Raw genomic sequence first — 26827 nt, forward strand, 5'->3', positions numbered from 1 at the left:
AAATTTATGAGACATGAAAGAAACAGGAAAGTGTGACTCAGTCACAGGGAAAAAGCAGTAAATAGAAATTGTCTTTGAAGGGACCCAAATGTTCAACTTAGCAGACAGATACCTGAAAACAGCTATTATAAATATGTTCAAAGAATTAAAGGGAATCATATTTAAAGAACTAAGAAAAAACATGATTACAATGATTCATCAAATAGAGAATATCAATCAAGAGTTAAAAATTATAACAAAGAAACAAATAAAAACTCTGGAATTGTAGAGTCTAGCAACCAAAATGAAAAATTTGCGAGGGGCTCAACAGCAGATTTGAATTGGTAGAATAAAAAAATCAGTCACTTTGAGGATAGATTAATGGAGATCAGAGAATTTGAGGAACAGAATGAAAAAGGACAAAAAAATGAACAGAGCCTCAGAAACATGTGGAACACCATTAAATATACCAGCATACATATGAGTGTCCCAGAGGGAAAGGAGAAAGAAAAATAGAATAAATTGAAGAAATATTGAAGAAATAAAAAGGTGATCACTGAATCCCAAATAGGATAAATAGAGCCACAGCCAAGACACATCACATTCAAACTGTTGAAAGCCAAAAAGAAAGAGAAAAATTTTGAAAATGAGAAAAATTATATACCCTGTACAAAACCAAAATAAAATTAATGGCCAACATCTCACCAGAAATAATAGGACAGACAGCAGTGGGATGACATTTTCAAAGTGCTCAAAGAAAAAATAATTGTCAATGAAAAACTCTATATCCAGTAACATTTCTTTCAAAACTGAAGGCAGGATGAAGAAATTCCCATATAAACAAAAACAAAAGACTTTGTTGCTAGAAAATTGGTCTTTCAAAAAATATTAAAGGAAATTCTTCAGACTGAAAAGAAGTGAGACCAAAAGTGAAAAGAAGTGAGACTCAAATACATGCAAAGAAATAAAAGACATAAGTATAAAACAATATATATTCTCTGTTTTCTCTTAACTGATTTAAAAGATAATTGCATAAAAGACTAATTATAAAATTGTTGGGGTTATAACCTATAAAGTTGCAACATATATAATGCCACAAAGGAGAGGAGAGGAAATAGATCTAACTTGGAGAAAGCAAATGACACCAGACATTAACTCAAATCCATAGGAAGAAATGAAGAGTGCCAGAAATGATAAATATGAAGGTTAATATAAAAGACCCTTAAAGTATATTTTTTCTCCTTTATTCTCTTAAGTCCTTTAAAAGGCAGAGATTTATAAATCAATTATCATTACACTGCATTTTTGTGTTTATAACGTATATAGATGTAATATACCAATAATGGCACAAAGTTGGGGGGAAGGAGGGGAGCTATATTGGACCAAAGTTTCTATATTTCACTGGAATTAAGTTAGTATAAATCTGTAAGTAGATGCTGCTATGCTAAGATGTATATTGTATACCCTAGGACAACCACAAGTAAAGTAACCAAAAAATATAGTTAGAAATCATTATAAGAATCAAAATGGTGTATTAGAAAATATTCACTTAAAACAGAGGCAGTGAGGGAGTAACAGAGAAAAAAAAAAGATGACATATAGAAAACAAATAGCAAAATGGCAGACATGAATCCCACCCTATATCTAATTACAATATGTGTAAATGAATTAAACATTTCAACCAAAAGGCAAAGACAGTCAAACTTGATTTTAAAAAACAAGATCCAACTATATGCTGTCTGTAAGAGATACACTTTAGATTCAAAGGTACAAATAAGTTGAATATACAATGGAATATTACCTCAGCCATCAGAAAAAAACGATTACCCAACATTTGCAGCAACATGGACAGCACTGGAGGAGATTATGCTAAGTGAAATAAGTCAAGCAGAGAAAGACAATTATCATATGGTTTCACTCATTTATGGAGCATAAGAAATAGGGAGATCGGTAGGAGAAGGAAGGGAAGAATGAAGCGGGGGTAAGCAGAAGGGGGAATGAAGCATGAGAGACTATGGACTCTGGGAAACAAACTGAGGGCTTCAGAGGGGAGAGGGGTGGGGGATTGGGATAGGCTGGTAATGGGAATTAAGGAGGGCACATATTGCATGGAGTACTGGGTGTTATACGCAAACAATGAATCATGGAACACTACCTCAAAAACTAATGATGTACTGTATGGTGACTAACATAATAAAAAATTATTGTTAAAAAAATAAAAAATAAATAAAACAAGATCCAACTATATGCTGTCTATAAGAGATACACTTAAGATTCAAAGATACAAATAAGTTGAATGTAAAAGAATGGAAAAAGTAATACAGAAATCATAAGAGGACTGGGATGGCTTTGCTTATACCAGAAAATGGAATTTAAAACAAAAAATATTACTAGAGATAGAGGGGCATGTGACAATGATAAAAGGTCAATCCATCAGGAAGACATTAGCAGTTATAAACATATATGAACCTAACAACAGAGCTCCAAAATACATCTAGCAAAAACTGACAGAATTAAAGTGAGAAATAGACAATTCAATAGCAATTTTTGGAGACTTCAATATTCTACCGTTAATAATGGATAAAACAACTAGGCAAAAATCAGCAAGATTACAGAAGACTTGAACAACACTATTTACCAATCTTGCCTAAGTGACATCTATAGAATAATATCCCCAAAAATAGCAGAATAATCTTTCCATGCTTAATATTGGGCACCTCAGTCTCAGTGCTTTGCAACTCACTAAGGTCAGGCCTGTTTTAGGCAGCTGAGTTTCCAACATTTATGGCTCTTTAACAGGCAATGTTCCATTTGTTAGTAACATGAGATAAATTTTTGTTTTGTTTTATTTGTTATTTCAGAGACAGTTTACATTTCAGGAATCAGTACTCATTACAGTTATAGGGGAGTGACCATGACTGACAGACTATTCTTATATGCTTCCAGCTATAGGGTTGAAAAGCAGGGAAAGCTCTTCAGATGCAGTGGAAGCCAGTTAGTTATAGTTGATACTTTGATTTAGAGTTAGAATCTCATTTTTTGTTTTTGGTTAAAAAGGTGTTAATGACAACTTCAGACTAATACAAAAGTAATGGGAGTAGTACCAGAACCCCCATGTATCCCTTATGTGCCTCCAACAATCATCACCTCATGGTCACTCTTGTTTTATATGTAATATCCTACCTACTCTTCTCCACCTCAACACCAAATTATTTTCAAGCAAAATTCTGGATATTATATATGGGATCCATTTGTAAATTCACCTAGTCAGGGGATGAAGATGAAAAGGCAGATATTAGCAACATACTGGGTTACGATTTAAGAATCCCAGATCTAGCCCCTGATTATTAAAGCATGCTGAGAAATCTTTTCTTTTGATCTAGTTTCTTTATCTGTAAAATGAGGAGGATTGGTCTCTATATCAGTGGTTCTCCACCCTGACTACACTGATCATTGGAATCATGTGGGGAACTATTAAAAATTACGGAGACTCTTGGGAGTGAGGCTTGGCTTTAGTATTTAAAAGAAATAAAAAACCTCAGTTGATTCTAATGTGAAGCAAAGGCTAAGAACCAATGACCTAGAATGGTCTTTGTGATGGTTAATTTCATGTGTCAACTTGGCTGAACTATATTACCGAATGTTATTTAATCAAACACTGATCTGAGTATTATTGTGAAGGTATTTGGTAGGTGTGGTTGACATCTACAATCAGGTGACTTTAAGTAAAAGAGGTTATGCTTGATAATGTGTGTGGGACTCATCCAATTAGTCGAAGGCCTTAAGAGCAAACACTGAAAGTTTCCTGGAGGAGAAGAAATTCTGCCTCAAGACTGCCACATCCACTTCTGCTTGAGTTTCCAGTTTGCCAGACTGCCCTACAGATTTCCGACTTGCCAGCTTTCACAATCGTGAGCTAATTCCTTAAAATAAGTCTTTTTTATATATACTACATATACATATACATGTATAATATGTATTTATATAATTGGTTATATATTATATAAAATATAATATGCATATGGGTATATATATAATTGGTTCTGTTTCTCTGGAAAATCCTGACTGATAGTCTTCTTCTGTATTTCTAAGTTTTTCTGGTTCCCATTATGTATCTCCTCTGCCCCTGTGTGAAATCTTCTTTGGCAGTTTAAAGATTTATTGATCATTGAACAGTTACTATGTGCTAGGCAGCCTGCTTAGAATCTTTCCACTTACATCCCTTGGTTGTTGTATTAACTGAGCTATCGTTGTCAATGTTCATAATAGAGCATTTGCAAAATAGTAGATAACATAACTTTTATTTCTTTTCCCCCATACCTGTGCTAGATTTGTATTAGTGTCTTGGGTCACAGAGCATTAGTAACTTGAAGATAATTTTTTGCCCAAATTGTTATTGTTTTTATTGCATGATTTCTTTAGCTCCAGATGTATTTCTCTTATCCCTGGGGAGACAGGATTATTTGTAGTACATAGTGCTCAGTAAAAATCATTTATGTATAATGAAAGCACAGAGTAAAAATCAATTGCTCTAGATTCAAATTGTACCATTTCTCTGAAATCTCAAGGGCCCATATAGGGACCATCAAAATTTAAAGAGTGAACCCAGGAAGTGAGCATTAGTGGGAAAAGATCTAGATCTAGACCCTTGCTACTCAAATATGTACTCTTTGGATCAGTCAGCATTGGCATTACCAGAGTGCTTGTTAGAAATGCAGAATCTTGGGCTCCCCCCAGACCTAATGAATCATAATCTGCATTTTAACAAGATACCCAAGCAACTCATATGCATATTAAAGTGGAGAATTGCTGGTCTATTGCATCTTTCACATTATTTTAGCTGTCCCATTTGTGGCCAACCACTTATTTCATGACATGACTTTTGGGGTTAGGGCTCTGACTTTAGCCTGGTTTGGGAACTCAAGAAAAACTGGGATCAGGGCTCAGTATAGGGCCATAAAACAGAACAACAAAAACAACAACAAAACTGGCCTTGAAATCATAGGTACTGTCTTCCTGAAAACTGTTTTGTTTTTCTCTAATTCATCCAACAGGTGTTTTTTTTTTTCCTCAGTGGAACAATGATTTCAAGTAATGCCATGCATGCCCCTTTCTTTTTAGGTTGTTTTTATTCTTTCCTCATCTGCCAAGTACCCTTACCTTTGGTCCAAGTATGGTCCTATGACACACCCAGGCCCACTATTGTCAGAGCAGACACTTTTGAATGGGGCCAGTGACTAGACTACTGGAGCTCTCCAAGTCTGATGTAAAGCAAAATGCCTCTAAGCAGCCAGCTCCTCGTACACTATCCCTACTCCCTGACCCTTCTCCCCCAAGGAAGGCTGTTTTCCTGCTTCTGGGATGCCGCCTAGCTTATCAATTGGAGCTTAACATTTGAGGGCATTCTAGAAGATCATTTTAGACAAAATTCAAGTACAATTCATCCTTACTCCTAGTTGTGCCAATTAGCCTCAGGAAAGACCAGTTCCTTCATGAAAACCGCCATCAAGCCCTATCTAGAGCATCTTACCTACTTGGATGAGTATCTGAGTTAGCATTGCATGGGTATCTTTTTTCGTTTTTGTTTTTAAACAACTGGGCTGATGTGGCCTGAAGGTCACCCCTTTATTTATTTTTTTTAAAGATTTTATTTATTTATTTGACAGAGATAGACAGCCAGCAAGAGAGGGAACACAAGCAGGGGGAGTGGGAGAGGAAGAAGCAGGCTCATAGCGGAGAAGCCCGATGAGGGACCTGATCCCGGAACGCCGGGATCACGCCCTGAGCCGAAGGCAGACGCCTAACGACTGCACCACCCAGGCGCCCCTGCATGGGTATCTTTTTAGAGCATACTTTTACCCAGTGTTAGGTAATTTTAATTATTTTTAAAAAGCATAAATGGCTGTGTTGTGGGATATAATATAATATTTATATAAATTTTTAAGGTAGAAAGACTTCAAAGAAAATTCTGCTTATGAAGGGCACTTTAGACTAGGTCCCCATATTCATTCAGGCATCTGTATCTACCCTACCAATAGGGGTACTTAGTTGGGCAAGTTTAAAAAGCACTGGGAATGCCAAGAATTATGTGAGGTGATGGGGATATGGAGATGATTAAAACCCAGCCACTAATCTCCAGGATCTTATAATGGGGGCTTTAAAACTTTCCCAAGTAGACAATGAGCTCCTGGAGAGCAGGGACTATTCTCTAATTTCTGTTAAATCAAAAAACAGTTTTATCCTTGTGTAATGATCACCTCATTTAACAAATGTTGGCTTAGCTCCTCACCCTGTGGGCCAGGCTCTGTGCTGGGTGCTGGTGATACAGTGATAAATCAGATACAGGACTCTTCCTCAGGTAGACTTTTTGGTAGCAGAGACAGTCAGTGAAGCTGAGCCTCACAAGAGGGCACCATATCCCGGCTGAGAAGCACCAGAAAAAAAGGCTTGTGGAAGGAATGAGTTTCATATGGGGTGACATTTAGGATTGAATAACTCTAACTTTGAGACATATATTACTTAAAATAACAAAAGTTGTGTATCAACTATGAAAGGAGATGTCCTTTTGTTAACTCTGACATGAGTTTTATACATAAAGGAAGTTTTTCATGTAATCCCTGATAAACCCCAGATGAATAGCCCAGATTGAACAACCTAGTGGTGGGGAAAGGAGGAGGAGGAGAAAAAATTCTATCAGGGGAAACAAAAAAGAAACTACTCTCTCCCCCACCATGACTACCGAAAAATATGTTCTTCTCTATAGAAAGATTGTTCTGAATTAGAGGCAAAAAACCCTCAGTTCTGGCAAAGTGACTCAACGTTCTCAGACCTGCATTTCCTAATCCGTGAAATAAGGCTTAACAGGGTTTGCCCTGTCTCCCTTATGGGTTGTTAAAATGATCAAAAGAGCTAATACACGTGGAAAAAACTAAAATCCTGATGCTAGGGGCTCCTGGGTCGCTCAGTTGGTTAAGCATTTGCCTTCGGCTCAGGTCATGATCCCAGGGTCCTAGGATCAAGGCCCACATCGGGCTCCCTGCTTGGCAGGGACTCTGCTTCTCCCTCTACCCCTGTCCCCTGTTTGTGCAAGCTCTCTCATGCTCTTTCTCTCTTAAATAAATTCTTTTTTTTTTAAGATTTTATTTATTTATTTGACAGAGATAGAGACAGCCAACGAAAGAGGGAACACAAGCAGGGGGAGTGGGAGAGGAAGAAGCAGGCTCACAGCAGAGGAGCCTGATGTGGGGCTCAATCCCACAACGCCGGGATCACGCCCTGAGCTGAAGGCAGACGCTTAACCGCTGTGCCACCCAGGCACCCCTCTTAAATAAATTCTTAAAAAAATAAATAAAATGGTAATGCTATATACATATAAGGCATTTCTATTTGATTTCAGAGGAACAGGAAGGGCCTTTGGCCTTCCCCAAGCTCCTAGAATTTTATGGCTTAAAAACAAAAGTTAAATTATCCCTTCGCAATAGGGGAAATATTTGTTTAACATGACCTGTTTTACAGGTTCTAAGGTGGGAATTTTAACAGAATGAACTCTGTTAATCCTTACAACATTGCTATTTGGTGTATATTTTACACATGAGTTATCCTGAAGCTCAAAATGATAACTTTCTGAAGATCACAAACCTAGCAAGTGTTGGAGGCAAGACTGAGTCCTACATTCATCCCCTTAATTATGAAGCCATTCTGCTTCCTAAAGTTGATACACACCAAATTACAATTTTCCCTGGGAGGAATACCAGAATCTCAGTCAGTGTCAGACAGCTGAGTGTGAATGAATTTGTCAACTCCTTTTCTCGGAGCTGGTTTTGACTGGGGCTAAAAGATGGTAGCAGAGGGCACTAGATACCACTCAAGGTGGGTGGGGTGGTATTACAATATAAGATGTGGGGAAAGGGCAAGGGCATTGGGAATCAGTCAAGATTGGCTTTGAATTCCAACTCTATTATACAGCTATGTGACTTTGGGGAAGGTACTTAGTTTCTTTCTTTCTTTCTTTCTTTCTTTCTTTCTTTCTTTCTTTCTTTCTTTCTTTCTTTCTTTCTCTTTCTTTCTTTCTTTCATCAATGATCCTTAAATTTTTGTTTTATGGTTATCATAATGATATGTTCCCAGAGAACAAAATAAATCCCAATAACACTGCATGAGATTATTTAAGGACCCCCATAATAATTACAGGGAATATGCAGATGATTTATCACTTTCTATTTTGTTAGGTATTTTGCTTATTTCAATTAAGTGAGAATAAGTTGAAGAATTTTAAGGATTGAGGTGATGTTTGTGAGGTCAATATCTGATGTTTTATTATGTCCAACTCTCTATGTCCTTTGAGGGACTGTCCCTTCAGCCATTCCATGTTATCCTGGTGGGGTTGTTAATCATGATGCCCCCCATCCCAACCCAGCTATAGTGGTAATGGTATAATCTAGGATGGGCCTCTTGTAGTGTCCTATTCATTGATAACAGTGGTGAAGAGATGGGCAACAATCTAAGCAGGGCTAACCACATGCCTTCTCTGGATTGACTTGGGTGCTGGGATGGATATAAATGTTTTTCTATTTGAATTTCTGAATTGGAGCATATAAACTGGAGCTGTGGGCAGTCATCTTCCCTTGCACATGGAGAGAGTCTGTCTGCAGGATGAACCCAACACACAGAAGAGTTTTGAGAGGATAGAGTATGTGAGCTCTTCAGTTCACCTGAGGGAGGTTACCCTTTGAATTTATAAACTGATAAATGCTAGCCTGCCCTCCCCCCTTTCTCTCTCTTTTTTCTTTTCTTTTCTTTTCTTTTCTTTTTTCTTTCTTTCTTTCTTTCTTTCTTTTCCTTTCTTTCTGCTTAAACTGTTTGAATTGGGTTTCTCTCACATGTTTCTGAAAGAGTCATGATTTATATAGTGTTGTAACATATAAAATACATATACCGTGAATAGTGCTGAATAAATAATAATGTATGTAATAGAGGAAATAGTTTGAAAAAAATATAAATGCATTTTTCTTATTTGCATTTTGGGGTACATAATTTTTCTTAGCTTAAGACATCCATCTACTTACTGGTAAGGAAATAAGATTGAGAGCAAAATATGAAAGAAAACATTAACCTTCAGCTTTTGACATTCATAATAGAGTTCTATACCAGGACTATAGCTTGAAAGCTAGACATTGTTGAGAGAGGATTTTCTAAATTATGCAAATTTCCACTTGTAGCATATCAACAGCCAGGTGTGAACAGACAGAAGGCATAAGGGGAAGAGTCTTCCCTTCTAGGTCTGCACCATGAGAAAAACTAAGAGGAGTAGGAGAGGGCATATGCATGTCCTAATTTCTCCTCTTCATTCTGCAATGAGTCCTAAGCAAATAAGGCATGCCTCAGCATACTTAAGGGGGTGGAAAATATAGTAAGGCAGAGAAAAGTTCTACTTTCTTCGTTCTTTGTGATGTAGGCAATGAATTTAAAGTTACTACACCTGCAAAGGGGCTCTTTTTAGTGGAGGGGAAACATGTAATATACTGCATGGACCAGAGAGCTGGATGAAGGGCATGGAAGATATCCAGAAGAGTCTATAGCCCAGTGGGAGGTACAGACTGCATTATTCATACTACGTGTGTCAGAGGCTCTTGCCTGTAAAGCATAGTTGGTGCTGTGGTTTGGGCCACAACACAGCTTGGCTTTCCAGTAAACTGATAGAAGATGCTAGAAGAAGCAGGGGGCGCCTGGGTAGTGCAGTCGTTAAGCGTCTGCCTTAGGCTCAGGGCGTGATCCCGGCGTTCCAGGATCCAGTCCCACATCGGGCTCCTCCGCTGGGAGCCTGCTTCTTCCTCTCCCACTCCCCCTGCTGTGTTCCCTCTCTCGCTGGCTGTCTGTCTCTCTGTCAAATAAATAAATAAATAAAATCTTTAAAAAAAAAGAAGATGCTAGAAGAAGCAAAGAGTAAAACCATTGGCACTGTCAGCCTCAGTCTGCAATATGGACTTAATTGGAAGCTTAGATGATTTTTTCCCCTCAGTGTCCTAGAATGTGAAGTTTCTAAGAAAAAACTAATGGTTTTATTTGTAGCATCCCAACTCTTCTGTTCAGAGATGGATTGTTCTTAATCTAATGGGCTCAAAGAGCTAGAGGCTTTGCAGCCAGAGGATTGAGGGTCCTGGTGTCTAGTGGTAGCATGCCACTTTAAGGTCCTGACTCCCAGACTCTGTGAGTGTACTAAGTCCGAGGGAGGAGGGTAACACTGCAAATGGATTCTTCTATTCAAAAGATTTATCCTGCCCTACTTTGTTCTTATTTCATTTTCAGACAGCTGCAATTATTTGAGAGTTATTTCTTTCACTGAGTTGAATTCTGTTTTCTTTTTCAACCACACCAATAGCCAATTTTTGTTCTCTGGAACCACCCAGATTGAGTAATTTTTTAATGTTTTTTTTATTATATTATGTTAGTCACCATACAGTACATCCCCGGATTCTGATGTAAGGCTCGATGATTCATTAGTTGTGTATAACACCCAGTGCACCATGCAATACGTGCCCTCCTTACTACCCATCACCGGTCTATCCCATTCCCCCACCCCCCTCCCCTCTGAGGCCCTCAGTTTGTTTCTCATAGTCCATAGTCTGTCATGTTTCATTCCCCCTTCTGATTACCCCCCCTTTCTTTATCCCTTTCTTCCCCTACCAATCATCCTAGTTCTTATGTTCCATAGATGAGAGAAATCATATGATAGTTGTCTTTCTCTGCTTGACTTATTTCACTTAGCATTATCTCCTCCAGTGCAGTCCATGTTGTAGCAAACGTTGAGAACTCGTTCTTTCTGATAGCTGAGTAATATTCCATTGTATATATGGACCACAACTTCTTAATCTGGTCATCTGTTGAAGGGCATCTCGGCTCCTTCCACGATTTAGCTATTGTGGACATTGCTGCTATGAACATTGGGGTGCATATGGCCCTTCTCTTCACTACGTCTGTATCTTTGGGGTAAACACCCAGTAGTGCAATGGCTGGATCATAGGGTAGCTCAATTTTTACCTTTTTAAGGGACCTCCACACTGTTTTCCAGAGTGGCTGTACCAACTTGCATTCCCACCAACAATGTAGGAGGGATCCCCTTTCTCCACATCCTCTCCAACAATTGTTGTTTCTTGCCTTGTCTATTTTTGCCATTCTAACTGGCGTAAGGTGGTATCTCAGTGTGGTTTTGATTTGAATTTCCTTGATGGCTAATGATTTTGAACATTTTTTCATGTGTCTGTTAGCCATTTGTATGTCTTCATTGGAAAAGTGTCTGTTCATATCTTCTGCCCATTTTTTGATTTGTTTTTTTGTTTCTCATGTATAGAGCTTGAGAAGTTCTTTGTAGATCTTGGATACCAGTCCTTTATCTGTAGTGTCATTTGCAAATATATTCTCCCATTCCGTGGGCTGCCTCTTAGTTTTTCTGACTGTTTCCTTGGCTGTGCAGAAACTTTTAATCTTGATGAAGTCCCATAAATTCATTTTATCTTTTGTTTCTCTTGCCTTTGGGGATGTATCATGAAAAAGGTTGCTTTGGCCGATGTCGTAGAGGTTGCTGCCTATGTTCTCTTCTAGAATTTTGATGGATTCCTGTCTCACATCGAGGTCTTTCATCCATTTGGAGTTTATTTTTGTGTATGGTGTGAGATAGTGGTCAAGTTTCATTCTTTTGCATGTAGCTGTCCAATTTTCCCAGCACCATTTATTGAAGAGACTGTCTTTTTCCCACCGGATGTTTTTTCCTGCTTTATCAAATATTAGTTGCCCAAAGAGCCGAGGGTCCATTTCTGGGCTCTCTATTCTGTTCCATTGGTCTATGTGTCTGTTTTTGTGCCAGTACCATGCTGTCTTTGTGATCACAGCTTTGTAGTACAGCTCGAAATCCGGCATTGTGATGCCCCCAGCTTTGTTTTTCCTTTTCAACAGTTCCTTGGAGATTCGGGGCCTTTTCTGGTTCCATACAAATTTAAGGACTATTTGTTCCAGTTCTTTGAAAAATGTCCTCGGTATTTTGATCGGGATAGCATTGAAAGTGTAGATTGCTCTGGGTAGCATGGAAATTTTAACTATGTTAATTCTTCCGATCCATGAGCATGGAATATCTTTCCATCTTTTTATGTCTTCCTCAATGTCTTTCAAGAGTGATTTATAGTTTCTAGAATATAGGTCCTTTACGTCTCTGGTTAAGTTAATTCCAAGGTAACGTATGGTTTTTGGTGCTATTGTAAATGGGATGGATTCCCTAATTTCTCTTTCTTTGGTCTCGTTATTCGTGTATAGAAATGCAACTGATTTCTGAGCATTGATTTTGTATCCTGCCACGTTACTGAATTGCTCTATAACTTCTAATAGTTTGGGAGTGGCTTCCTTTGGGTTTTCCATATAGAGTATCATGTCATCTGCAAAGAGAGACATTTTGACTTCTTCTTTGCCGATTTGGATACGTTTGATCCCTTTTTGTCGTCTGATTGCTGTTGCAAGGACTTCTAGTACTATGTTGAATAATAGTGGTGAGAGTGGGCATCCTTGTCGTGTTCCTGATCTTAAGGGAAAGGCTTCCAGCTTTTCCCCATGGAGAATAATATTTGCAGTAGGCTTTTCATATGGCTTTTATGAGATTGAGAAATGTACCTTCTATTCCTACACTCTGAAGGGTTTTAATCAGGAAAGGATGCTGTATTTTGTCAAATGCTTTTTCGGCATCGATTGAGAGGATCATATGGTTCCTGAGTCTTTTCTTGTTGATATGATGTATCACGCTGATTGATTTGCAAATATTGAACCAAGCTTGCATCCCAGGTATGAATCCCACTTGATCGTGATGGATAATCCTTTTAATGTACTGTTGGATTCTCTTAGCAAGTATCTTGTTGAGGATTTTGGCGTCCATATTCATTAGGGAAATCGGTCTGTAATTCTCCTTTTTGAGGGGGTCTTTGCCTGGTTAGGGGATCAAGGTAATATTGCCCTCATAGAATGAGTTTGGTAGCTTTCCTTCTGTTTCTATTTTTTGAAATAGCTTTAGGAGAACAGGTATTATTTCTTCTTTGAATGTTTGGTAGAATTCCCCAGGAAAACCATCCGGGCCTGGAATTTTGTTATTTGGAAGGTTGTTTATCACTGACTCAATCTCTTCATAATTAAATGGCCTGTTTAAGAAATCAATTTCTTCCTGTTTCAATCTTCGTAGTTTATAGGTTTCCAGGAATGATTCCATCTCTTCCAGATTGCTTAGTTTATTGGCATATAGCTGTTGATAAAAATTTCTAATAATCCTTCCAATTTCAATGGTGTTCGTCGTGACCTCTCCTTTTTCATTCATAATTTTAATAATCTGGGTCCTTTCTCTTTTCTTTTGGATAAGTCTTGCCAGTGGTCTGTCAATTTTATTGATTCTCTCAAAGAACCAGCTTCTAGTCCTGTTGATCTGCTCTACTGTACTTCTGGTTTCTGCTTGATTGATTTCAGCTCTAATTTTGGTCAACTGCTTCCTCGTGCGTGGATTAGGCCTGTCCCTCTGTTGCTGTTCCAGCTTCTTGAGGTGAGAATATAAAAACTGCATTTTAGATTTTTCTATTCTTTTGAGTGAGGCTTGGATGGCTATGTGTTTCCCCCTTAGGACCGCCTTTGCAGTATCCCATAGGTTTTGGACTGTTGTGTTTTCATTCTCATTGGTCTCCATAAATTGTTTAATTTGATTTTTGATTTCCTGGTTTATCGAGTCATTCCTGAGCAGGATGGTTCTTAGTCTCCAAGTGTTTGAGTTTCTTCCAAATTTTTCCTTGTGGTTGAGTTCCAATTTCAGAGCGTTGTGGTCTGAGAATATGCAGGGGATAATTTCAATCTTTTGGTATCGGTTGAGACCTGTTTTGTGACCCAGAACATGGTCTATTCTTGAGAATGTTCCATGGGCATTAGAATAGAATGAGTATTCTTTGGTTCTGGGGTGTAGTGTTCTATATATATCTATGAGGTCCAACTCGTCGAGTATGGCATTAAAAGCCTTTGATTCTTTGCTTAGTTTTTGCCAGGGTGTTCTGTCTATTTCTGATAGTGGAGTGTTGAGGTCCCCTACTATTAATGTATTTTTATTTATATGTCTCTTTATTCTGGTTAAGAGTTGGCTTGTGTATCTTGCTGCTCCCCTGTTGGGGGCATATATATTTATAATTGTCATATCCACTTTTTGAATACTTCCTTTAAGAATAATATAGTGCCCTTCTGCATCTCTAACTATAGTCTGTAGTTTAAAATCCAATTTATCTGATATGAGAATTGCTACCCCAGCTTTCTTTTGAGGTCCATTTGCGTGAAAGATGGTATTCCATTCCCTTACTCTCAGTCTGAATGCATCTTTGGGTTCGAAATGAGTCTCTTGTAGACAGCAAATGGATGGGTCATTTCTTTTTATCCAATCTGCAACCCTGTGGAATTTTATGGGAGCATTTAAGCCATTAACATTAAGACTGATTACTGAGAGATATGATTTTAATGTTGCCATGTTGCCAGTAAAGTCTTTGTTTGTATTGGCTGTGACTTTCTGTTCTGTATCACTCTTGGGGCCTTTTTACTTTTATAGAACCCCCCGTAATATCTCCTGTAGGGCTGGTTTTGTGGTTACAAAATTGGTTAGTGACTGGTGATTCTGAAATGTCTTTATTTCTCCATCAATTCTGAATGATAGCCTTGCTGGATAAAGGATCCTTGGCTGCATGTTTTTCTCTGAAAGAGCTTTAAATATGCTCCCCCAACCCTTTCTCTCATTCCAGGTCTGTGTAGACAGGTCTGACGTAATTCTGATGCTTTTGCCTTGGTACGTGAGAAATTTCTTTGCCCTGGCCGCTTTCAATACTGTATCCTTGGATCTAATATTTGTGAAATGCACTATGACGTGACATGGCGTAGGTTTGTCATGGTTGAGTTTGGGAGGGGTCCTTTCTGCCTCTTGGACACGAATTTTTGTTTCCCTTGCTAGATTAGGGAAGTTTTCAGCTACAATTTGTTCAAATATCTCCTCTAGACCTCCATTTTTCCCCACCCCCTCGGGGATGCCAATGATTCTAACATTGGATCGTTTCATTGAGTCAGTAATCTCCTGTAACCTACATTCGTGGGCGTGGATTTTTTTTAACACCAGCTTCTATTTTGGTTTTTTCCTCTATTAACCCATCCTCCAATTCACTAACACGTTCCTCTGCTTCTGTGACCCTGGCCGTCAGAGCCTCTAGTTTTGCCTGCATTTGGCTCATAGAATTTTTAATTTCTGTCAGATTCGCTCTCATTTCTGTCCTTAGGGATTCTATATTCTCAGTAACCTTTTCGTTAATAGTTTTTTCAATTCTACTCATCATTTTGACCATCGTTACTCTGAATTCCATTTCTGATACTTTGGTTACATCCATATCCATTATTTCTGTGGCAGAGGCCACAGACTCACTCTGCTTTCTTTCCGGGGGGGGGAGGGGCTTCTCCTTCTTGTCATTCTGATGAGGAGAGGTTGCGGGGTTGTCCAGAGTCCAAATTATTGACTGGGTCCCAGGCCGTGCCCCTTGTTTTATAGGGATCTTAGGGATGTGGGCTTCTTCTTTAAAGATTTTAGTTATTTATTTATCTGAGAGAGAGAGACAGACAGTCAGCAAGAACGGGAACAGAAGCAGGGGAGTGGGAGAGGAAGAAGCAGGCTCCCAGCGGAGGAACCCGATGAGGGACTCCTTTCCTGAACGCTGGGATCACGGGATCACGCCCTTAGCCGGAGACAGGCACTCAATGACTGCGCCACCCAGGCTCCCCGGGTTGTGGGCTTCTTGATTTTTCAGCCTGCCTTCTGTGTTCTGGGGGAGGGGCCTGCCGCGCCGATACTCAGGCAACCCTGTTTGGGTAGAGTCTCCGTGTCCCCTGCGAGGGGGGATGGGGATGGGCACGCTGTGAGCCGGTATTTCCAGGATTTTGTTCTCTGGCGGCTTTCCCTAGCGGTCTGCTATGCCTCTTCTGAGAGTCAGAGCAGCAGAGGCTGAATTGTCACAGAACAGAGGGATTGCGGCCCGTTCTCCACTGATGTTCTAGCCACTTTAACTCTGTTAGTGTTGGTGCTGCTCAACCCTGCAGCGTCCCGGGATGTGCGCCCCACACCCGGCGTCCCTGCCCTCACTTCCAGGGCCGGCGCATCTCTCAGACTGAGTAATTTATTAAAAATAATAACCCTGCCAAGGTTTGAAGACACTCCTAATGGTTTCCCACTAAATCTTTTCCTGACTACACATCTTTAGGGCCCCAACTAGTTCTCAAAGACTGAGACTCCAAGTTCCATAATCATATTGATTGGTCTGGACACACTACAGTTTTGAAGGTTTCTTGTTACATACGGTACCCAGAAATGAATACAGATACTTCAGGTATATATTGCCAGGTGCACTGAGAATATCATCTCCCTTGATCTCAACACAAGTCTATGTTAAAGTAATTTATGAAGCCAGATAAAGCTAATTCTGCTTAAGCCATTTACAGATGGCAATGACTTTTAAGTCAACCCTAGGGTTTTGGAAGCTTAGAGGTGGGGGATGATGGTGGGGGCTAAGAGTCACACTTAACTTCTTCTGTTTTTGGCTTTTATATGCCAGTGTATTTCTGGTTATGAAAGGCGCTATATTTTCTCATACTGTGGCATGATTTGCATACAAAATCAGAAACTCACAAGTAGATTTTTCATTTGTTCAATACTCACTCCTGACTTTCTGAGCCAGGTTTAATGAAACCCATCCAGAATTTATATTTAAGTCCAATTAACTTTCTTACTCTGGGATTATAATTCTTATCCAGATTCCCCACAAATACAAGAAGATTTATCTATACTCTGGGTTCTGGTTTTGTATTCTGGATAGTTCTTATATTCCTCCCTCACCCTTTGTCCCAGTTACGAAGCTATGCAAATTGAGAAGGACCAAAGGTATACTTAGATGAAACAAGTAGTATTATTTATAGCACTTGTGAATCCAGAGAAAGTAGGGAAGTGCAGCTAGATTAGTAAACAAAGACCTGTGAATCCTTAGATGGTTTCACGAGATAGTCAATTCAAGTCAATTATTGCTCTTAGCCCTCTAGCTCTGCAGTATGATTTCTAGTCAGTACTGTTTCATGACTCCACAAGTTTTTCTCTTTGTCCAAAGTGATCTAGTCAGAGACCCCCTACAAATGGCAGCCATTAAGTATATCACAATGCTAATTCTTTTGACCAAAGCCTGACTTGATTTGGTGGAAAATGACTTCAGTGTATTTGATTTATGGTTCATTTAGCTAGTGCTGTAGATGTCAATACATTAGTGTAATCCTGGTGCAGGTAATAATTTTATTTATAAAAAGGTCTTCAACCATCATTCTACTATGAAAAGTAGGGCATTGTTCAGTGGGCACAGAGTATCCCTGCCTAATCAGACCAAAGAAACATGCTAGTTGTACATCACAATGATATTAGGACCACTTGACTTCTCTGAGACTCTGTCTCCATGGCTGCAAAAGGCCTTTGCAGCTCTGAAATTTTAGGATTTTGTTAGCCATTTCAGGAAATCTCTTTTCTTTAGGACATGTGCTTTGTAATGGACATGGATTTATATTAGCCATTTGTTCTGTGATCTGCACCCACTTCCAAAGCCATGACTCCACAAACTTGCCTAACTACTGAGTCTCTTATGTATCTGAATATCTTGCAAGTGAGGGCACTGACTGCCCATTCCACCAGACTATTTTTCTAAGAATGTTTGTATAGGCAAGAGCCTTGCAATACAGAGAGAGTGTCTCCATCTGGAACAAAGGGTGGATATGCTTATTGCTCGTTGTAAAAGATTCGATAAGCTCGAGTTCCCTAAATTCAGGATTCCTCTCCTATAATGCAACCTACTTCATGTGCACGTATCATTTGGCCCTCTTCACATTATCCTTTGGGAATCGGGAGTCTGAAACCAACGCAAAAATGCAGATACTCTTGCTACTGCTGTTGCTATGAGCAATACATCATATGTCATTTCTAATCCAGGAATCTCATGTTTCCTACTGGTATCCATGAAACTGGCAGGCCAACTTGCTAGCATTTAAGTAGAGTAAAATCTCAGACCTCATTCACAGTTCTTTTTTTTTTTTTAAAGATTTTTATTTATTTATTCGATAGAGATAGAGACAGCCAGCGAGAGAGGGAACACAAGCAGGGGGAGTGGGAGAGGAAGAAGCAGGCTAACAGCGGAGGAGCCTGATGTGGGGCTCGATCCCACAACGCCGGGATCACGCCCTGAGCCGAAGGTAGACGCTCAACCGCTGTGCCACCCAGGCGCCCCCCATTCACAGTTCTTGACAAAAATCCTAATCTACACTTACTTTCTTCTTTCCTTAATGCTAGAGCACCTAGACTCTGAATAATCCAACTCAAAACATGTTCTTTTATATAATTGTTTTTTTATGTTAATCTTATCCCCCAAATACGCTGTAAACACTTGAGATGAGGCACCATGACAATACTTTTTCTGTCTACCCTATAGCTGCTGTCACAGGGATGGGCACATAGTAAGGGGTCAATATATGTGTTTGATTGACATTGACTATATGCATACCAACTGAGCTAAAATACTTCATAGTTTTGTGTTTTGTTTTTTTTTTTTTACCAGAGGACTTCTCAGCTTGGGTGTCTTATTATGGGTGAAAACTGTAGATTTATCTAGAAATAGAAAAGCTTTAATGAGAGAGGGAGAAGATATTTGTTTTTCAGGCATCTAGGATGCAAGGCATAAGCATTCCTTAATCAGTTGGATATCATTTGACTAAGGGGCCAATTACAAACCTATTCTGAGCCCCCTATTTCCAAAGATATCAGGGACAGTTTGTTGTGCTGGGTTGCTAATAATTATCATGGTCTAGATACTTAACAATTAGAATATAGTTTCTGTGTAGAATTCAATCCAGCAATTGCAGTACTGGGTATTTACCCCAAGGATACAGACGTACTGAAGAGAAGAGCCATATGCACTCCAATGTTCATAGTAGCATTGTCCACAATAGCTAAGTCGTGGAAGGAGCCGAAATGCCCTTCAACAGATGACTGGTTTAAGAAGTTGTGGTCCATATATACAATGGAATATTTCTCAGCCATCAAAAAGAACGATTTCTCAACATTTGCTGCAACATGGACGGGACTGGAGGAGATAATGCTAAGCGAAATAAATCAAGCAGAGAAAGACAATTATCATATGGTTTCATTCGTCTATGGAATAGAAGAAGTAGGAAGATCGGTAGGAGAAGAAAGGGAAGAAGAAAGGGGGGTAAACAGAAGGGGGAATGAACCATGAGAGACTATGGACTCTGGGAAACAAACTGAGGGCTTCAGAGGGGAGGGGGGTGGGGGAATGGGATAGGCCAGTGATGGGTATTAAGGAGGACACGTATTGCATGGTGTACTGGGTGTTATACGCAAGTAATGAATCATGGAACTTTACATAAAAAACTAGGGATGTACTGTATGGTAACTAACATAATAAAAAATGTTATATAAAAAAAAGAATTTAAGAGCTTCAGGAGGGCATCTATGCCAGCCCACTGACTTCAGCATCAATGAGAATTCATTTGACATTTGATACAAATCCCAGAGGAGAATTTGACTCCCTGTAAGTGCATTCCCCAAAGCCACATACTTGCTGTTTGTATTATTGTAAGCATCCTATTATGGCCCATTATACCAGAAAGAAATGTCTATCCACACATTTCATTTGGCTTATCTTTGTTTTCAGTAGTCTGGATTATTCAATTAGTCTAAATTCAGTTTTCTGTAAGGGAATATGGAGACACAACAGGCTCTGCTATTAGTGCTAAAACATTAGGACTCTTTCTTGTAGCTATGGCCCTGAAAATGTACCCCTATTCCCATCATAAATTTTGCATCTCTCTCTCTCTTTCTCTATGCAGTTATTGTAACTGTAACACACTCTCAATTTGGTCTTCCTAAGTACAACTGATACTACTTTAAAGCCGTGACATGGTTATCATTTTCTAACTTTAGCTTTGCATATCTGTCATTTTCTAACTTTAGTTTTGTAAATTCAGGCTGTTCTCACTTACAAACAGTTCCTGCTATTTGAATTTGGGTATGCTGCCACCAAGTGGTTGCCAGTTTTTTGATTCACATGGTTCATTTTTTTTCATATTTTTAAATTTTATTATGTTATGGTAGTCACCATACAGTACATCATTAGTTTTTGTTTTTGTTTTTTTAAAGATTTTATTCATTTATTTGACAGAGAGACAGCCAGCGAGAGAGGGAACACAAGCAGGGGGAGTGGGAGAGGAAGAAGCAGGCTCCCAGCAGAGGAGCGTGATGTGGGGCTCGATCCCAGAACACCGGGATCACGCCCTGAGCCGAAGGCAGACGCTTAATGACTGCCCCACCCAGGCGCCCCTGTTTTTGTTTTTGTTTTTAATAATATTTATTTTGTTATATTAGTCACCATACAGTACATACCCAGTTTCTGATGCAATGTTCCATGATTCATTACTTGCATATAACACCCAGTGCGCCATGCAATATGTGCCCTCCTTAATACCCATCACTGGCCTATCCCAATCCCCCTTCCCCCTCCCCTCTGAAGCCCTCAGTTTGTTTCCCAGAGTCCACAGTCTCCCATGGTTCATTCCCCCTTCTGTTTACCCCCCCTTCATTCTTCCCTTCCTTCTCCTACTGATCTTCCTATTTCTTATGTTCCATAAATGAGTGAAACCATATGATAATTGTCTTTCTCTGCTTGACTTATTTCACTTAGCATTATCTCCTCCAGTGCCGTCCATGTTGCAGCAAATGTTGAGAACTCGCTCTTGAAACGTTCCAATGTCAGAATCATTGGCATCCCTGAGGGGGTGGAGAAAAACAGAGGTCTAGAAGAGATATTTGAACAAATTGTAGCTGAAAACTTCCCTAATCTAGCAAAGGAAACAAACATTCATGTCCAAGAGGCAGAAAGGACCCCTCCCAAGCTCAACCATGACAAACCTGCACCATGTCACGTCATAGTGCAATTCGCAAATATTAGATCCAAGGATACAGTATTGAAAGCGGCCAGGGCAAAGAAATTTCTCACATATCAAGGCAAAGGTATCAGATTATGTCAGACCTGTCTACACAGACCTGGAATGAGAGAAAGGGTTGGGGGGGGGGGCATTTTTAAAGCTCTTTCAGAGAAAAACATGCAGCCAAAGATCCTTTATCCAGCAAGGCTGTCATTCAGAATTGATGGAGAAATAAAGACCTTCCAGAATCGCCAGTCATTGACTGTCTTCTACCCATTTTTTGATTTCATTATTTGTTTCACATGCATTGAGTCTGAAAAGTTCTTTGTAGATCTTGGATACCAGTCTTTTATCTGTAGTGTGATTTGCAAATATCTTCTCCCATTCCATGGGCTGCCTCTTAGTTTTTTTGACTGTTTCCTTGGCTGTGCAGAAGGTTTTTATCTTGAAGTCCCACACGTTCATTTTATCTTTTGTTTCTCTTGCCTTTGGGGATGTGTCATGAAAAAGGTTGCTTTGGCCGATGTCGTAGAGGTTGCTGCCTATGTTCTCCTCTAGGATTTTGATGGATTCCTGTCTCACATCGAGGTCTTTCATCCACTTGGAGTTTAGCTTTGTGTATGGTGTGAGAGAGTGGTCAAGTTTCGTTCTTTTGCATATAGCTGTCCAATTTTCCCAACACTATTTATTGAAGAGACTGTCTTTTCCACTGGGTGTTCTTTCCTGCTTTATCAAAGATTAGTTGCCCAAAGAGCCGAGGGTCCATTTCTGGGTTCTCTATTCTGTTCCATTGGTCTATGTGTCTGTATTTGTGCCAGTACCATGCTGTCTTGGTGATCACAGCTTCGTAGTATAGCTTGAAGTCCGGCAACGTGATGCCCCCAGTTTTGTTTTTCGTTTTTAACACTTCTTTGGAGATTCGGGGTCTTTTCTGGTTCCACACAAATTTAAGGACTATTTGTTCCAGTTCTTTGAAAAATGTCATTGGTATTTTGATCGGGATGGCATTGAAAGTGTACATTGCTCTGGGTAGCATAGACATTTTAACTGTTTATTCTTCTGATCCATGAGCATGGAATATTTTTTCCATCTTTTTGTGTCTTCTTCAATGTCTTTCAAGAGTGATTTGTAGTTTCTAGAATATAGACCCTTTACATCTCTGGTTAAGTAAATTCCGATATAACGTATGATTTTGGGTGCTATTGTAAATGGAATGGATTCTCTAATTTCTCTTTCTTCAGTCTCATTGTTGGTGTATAGAAATGCAACTGATTTCTGAGCATTGATTTTGTATCCCGCCACATTACTGAATTGTTCTATAAGTTCTAGTAGTTTGGGGGTGGAGTCTTTTGGGTTTTCTATATAGAGTATCATGTCATCTGTGAAGAGAGACAGTTTGACTTCTTCTTTGCCGATTTGGATACCTTTTATCCCTTTTTGTTGTCTGATTGCTGTTGCAAGGACTTCTAGTACTATGTTGAATAATAATGGCGAGAGTGGGCATCCTTGTCGTGTTCCTGATCTTAAGGGAAAGGCTTTCAGCTTTTCCCCATTGAGAATGATATTCACTGTAGGCTTTTCATAGATGGCTTTTATGAAATTGAGGAATGTACCCTCTATCCCTACACTCTGAAGGGTTTTAATCAGGAAAGGATGCTGTATTTTGTCAAATGCTTTTTCTGCATCAGTTGAGAGGATCATATGGTTCTTGACACTTTTCTTGTTGATATGATCTATCACACTGATCAATTTGTGAATGTTGAACCACCGTTGCATCCCAGGGATGAATCCCACATGGTCTTCATGGATAATCCTTTTAATGTACTGTTGGATCCTATTAGCTAGAATCTTGTTGAAAATTTTGGCGTCCGTATTCATCAGGGAAATCGGTCTGTAATTCTCCTTTTTGATGGGGTCCTTGCCTGGTTTGGGGAACAAGGTAATACTAGCCTCATAGAATGAGTTTGGTAGTTTTCCTTATGTTTCTATTTTTTGAAACAGCTTCAGGAGAATAGGTATTATTTCTTCTTTGAATGTTTGGTAGAATTCCCCGGGGAATCCGTCAGGCACTGGACTCTTGTTTTGGGGAGGTTGTTGATCACTGCTTCAATCTCTTCATAATTAATCGGTCTGTTTAAATAATTTCTTCCTGTTTCAGTCTTGGTTGTTCATAGGTTTCCAGGAAGGCATCCATTTCTTCCAGGTTGTTTAATTTACTGGCATAAAGCTGTTGATAAAAGTTTCTAATGATCCTTCCTATTTCATTGGTGTTGGTTGTGACTTCTCCCCTTTCATTCATAATTTTATTAATGTGTGTCCTTTCTCTATTCTTTTGAATAAGTCTGTCCAGTGGCTTATTGATCTTATTTATTCTTTCAAAAAGCCAGCTTCTAGTTCTGTTGATCTGCTCTACTGTGCTCCTGGTTTCTAATTCATTGATCTCTGCTCTAATCTTTTTTTTTTTTTTAAAGATTTTATTTATTTGACAGAGATAGAGACAGCCAGCGAGAGAGGGAACACAAGCAGGGGGAGTGGGAGAGGAAGAAGCAGGCTCATAGCAGAAGAGCCTGATGTGGGGCTCGATCCCAGATCGCCGGGATCACGCCCTGAGCCGAAGGCAGACGCTTAACCGCTGTGCCACCCAGGCGCCCCTCTGCTCTAATCTTGATCACCTGCCTTCTCGTGCATTGGTTAGGCCTGTTCTTCTGTTCCAGCTCCAGCTTCTTGAGGTGAGAATATAAAAACTGCATTTTAGATTTTTCTGTTCTCTTGAGTGAGGCTTGGATGCCTATCTATTTTCCCCTTAGGACCGCCTTTGCAGTGTCCCACAGGTTTTGGACCGATGTGTTTTCATTCTCATTGGTCTCTAGAAATTGTTTAAACTGATTTTTAATTTCCCGGTTTCCCCATTCGTTTTTGAGCAGGATGGTTCTTAATCTCCAAGTGTTTAAGTTTCTTACAAAATTTCCTTGTGAACGAGTTCCAGTTTCAAAGCATTGTGGTCTGAGAATATGCAGGGAATAATCTCAGTCTTTTGGTATCGGTTAAGACCTGTTTTGTGACCCAGTATATGGTCTATTCTGGAGAAAGTTCCATGTGCATGCGAAAAGAATGAGTATTCTGCTGTTCTGGGCTGTAGTGTTCTATATATATCTATGAGGTCCATCTGTTCCAGTATGTCTTTCAAAGCTCTTGTTTCTTTGTTGATTTTCTGCTTAGGTGATCTGTCTATTGCTGAGAGTGGAGTGTTGAGGTCCCCTACTACTCACGTAATTTTATCTATATGTCTCTTTATTCTGATTAAGAGTTGGCTTATGTGTCTAGCTGCTCCCCTGTTGGGGGCATAGATATTTATAATTGTCATATCCACCTGTTGGATACATCCTTTAAGAATAATATAGTGCCCTTCTGTATCTCTAACAACAGTCTTTAGTTTAAAATCTAATCTGTCTGATATGAGAATTGCTACCCCACTTTATTTTGAGGTCCACTGGCATGAAAAATGGGTTTCCATCCCGTCACTTTCAGTCTGGATGTACCTTTAGGTTCAAAATGAAGTCTCTTGTAGACAGCAAATGGATGCGTCATTTCTTTTTATCCAATCTGCAACCCTGTGGCCTTTTATGGGAGCATTTAGGCCATTCACATTGAGAGTGATTATTGAGAGATATGATTTTAATGATGTCATGTTTCCTGTGAAGTCTTTGTTTCTATAGATTGTGACTTTCTGTTCTATATCACTCTTGGGGCCTTTTTACTTTTATAGAACCCCTCTTAATATATCCTGTAGGGCTGGTTTCATGGTTGTGAAATTGATCAGTGACTGGCGATTTTTATCTCTCCATCGATTCTGAATGACAGCCTTGCTGGATGAAGGATCCTTGGCTGCATGTTCTTCTCAGATATAGCTTTGAAAATACCCTGCCAACCCTTCCTAGCCTGCTAGGTCTCTGTAGACAGGTCTGACGTTATTCTGATATTTTCCCCTCTGTACGTAAGGATTTTCTTCTCCCTGGCCACTTTCAATACTGTATCCTTGGATCTAATATTTGCGAAATGCACTATGACGTGACGTGGTGTCGGTCTGTTCTCATTGACCTTGGCAGGTGTCCTCTCTGCTTCCTGGACACGAATGCTTGTTTCCTTTGCCAGATTAGGGAAGTTCTCAGCTCAATTTGTTCAAATATCTCTTCTAGGCCTCTCTCTTTCTCCACCCCCTCGGGGATGCTGATGATTCTGACATTGGAACGTTTCATTGAGTCAGTAATCTCCTGTAATCTACATGCTTGAGATTGAATATTTTTGAGGTAAGTTTCTGTTTTATCTTTCACTTCTACCATCCCATCCCCCAATTCACTAATCCGTTCTTCTGCCTCATTTACCCTGGCTGTCAGAGCATCTAGTTTAGACTGCATTTGATTCATAGCATTTTTAATTTCTGCCAGACTCGCTCTCATTTCTGCCCTTAGAGATTCTATATTCTCATTAATATTTTCATTAATAGTTTTTTCAAGCCTACACATCATCTTGACCATTGTTACTCTGAACTCCATTTCTGACAATTTGGTTATATCCATATCCATCAGTTCTGTGGCAGAGGCCACAGACTCATTATCTTTTCTTTGGTGGGGGGTATTTCTCCTCCTCGTCATTCTGATGAGGAGAGGTTGCGGGGATGCCCAGAGCCCAAGTTATTGACCAGGACACAGGCAGTGTGCACTTGTTTTATAGGAACCTTAGGGATGTCGGCTTCCTGATTTTTCAGCCTGCCTTCTGGGCGAGGGGCCTGCCATGCTGATATTCAGGAAACCCTGTTTTGGTAGAGTTGCCCCATCCCCTGCAAGGGAGTTGGGGCTGGGCACACTGTGAGCTGGTATTTCTGGGCTTTTGTTCTCTGGCGGCTTTCCCTGACAGTTTTCTGTGCCTCTTATGAGAGTCAGAGCAGCAGTGGCTGTATCCTAGCCTCTGTCTCAGAGCAGAGAGATCTCAGTCCGCTCTCCACTGAGCTCTCTTGGCCACTTTAACTCTGTTACTATCGGTGCTGCTAAAAACACTGCAGTGACCCGGGATGTGCGCCCCACAGCCTGTGTCCCAGCCTCACTTCCAGGGCCAGCGCACCTCTGTCCTTTGTGCTTCTAAGACCGCCAGCCACCCCGGGTTCCCAGGCACGCTCCCGAGCTCCCTGTTTCAGTATGGTTCACGTGCGCTCTGGAGTGCTGGTTTTCAGTCTGGTCGCACGCACTCCTGAGGTCTTGGTTTCAGTCTAGTTCGAGTGTATGCTCCAGAGCTCTGGTTTTCAGTTTGGACACATGCGCTCCTGAGCTCCCGGATTTAATCCGGTTCCAGTGAGCGCTCTGGAGCTCCGGTTTTCAGTCTGGTCGTGTGCGTTCCGGGCTCACGGTCTCAGTCTGCTTTCTCGCCGGTGCTGGTCCGTGAGTCCGGCCTGCTCCCCAGCACAAGTGGCTACTGCTTCCCGGTGCCCAAGCGCAGAGGCTCCCTCCTCCTTCTGTTTATCTTTCTATATCTGTGCAGGGATTCACAGCTCCCTGTTTTGTACCTCAATATTCAGCACTGGAGATGTTCCTTTGTAGAGATCCAGGTGTATCTTCCTGTGTCTCAGTCTGATTTGGTGGGTGTTCAGGATGGTCTGGTAGATATCCAGCTCGACTCGGGACCAGCTGAGAAAGGGTCTCCTACTCCTCCACCATCTTTTCTCCTCATCATTAGTTTTTGATATAGTGTTCCATGATCTCATAATTCAAACTGTAGGCTGTGTTGTTTTTATTGTTGT

The 26827-nt window shown here is 40.1% G+C and overlaps 1 protein-coding gene across 3 annotated transcripts in view; it reads left to right on the plus strand.

Moving 5' to 3' along the window:
* SMARCA1 (SNF2 related chromatin remodeling ATPase 1) overlaps positions 1-26827 on the plus strand; it is a 734807-nt gene that overhangs the window by 147215 nt on the left and 560765 nt on the right. Inside the window, exon 25 of one of the 3 annotated variants that reach the window (XM_087859788.1) lies at positions 25233-25423. The exons of the other annotated variants lie outside the window; for them this stretch is intronic. Within the exon in view, the coding sequence (XP_087715914.1) occupies positions 25233-25295 (63 nt within the window). The 3' untranslated portion in view covers positions 25296-25423. Of the gene's footprint in view, positions 1-25232; positions 25424-26827 lie in introns of those variants that run through there. 3 annotated transcript variants of the gene reach the window in all.

This window comes from Ursus americanus, chromosome X (genome assembly GCF_024610735.1).
Source record: "Ursus americanus isolate L20-20 chromosome X, mUrsAme1.1.p, whole genome shotgun sequence".
NCBI classification, from domain to species: Eukaryota; Metazoa; Chordata; class Mammalia; order Carnivora; family Ursidae; genus Ursus; species Ursus americanus.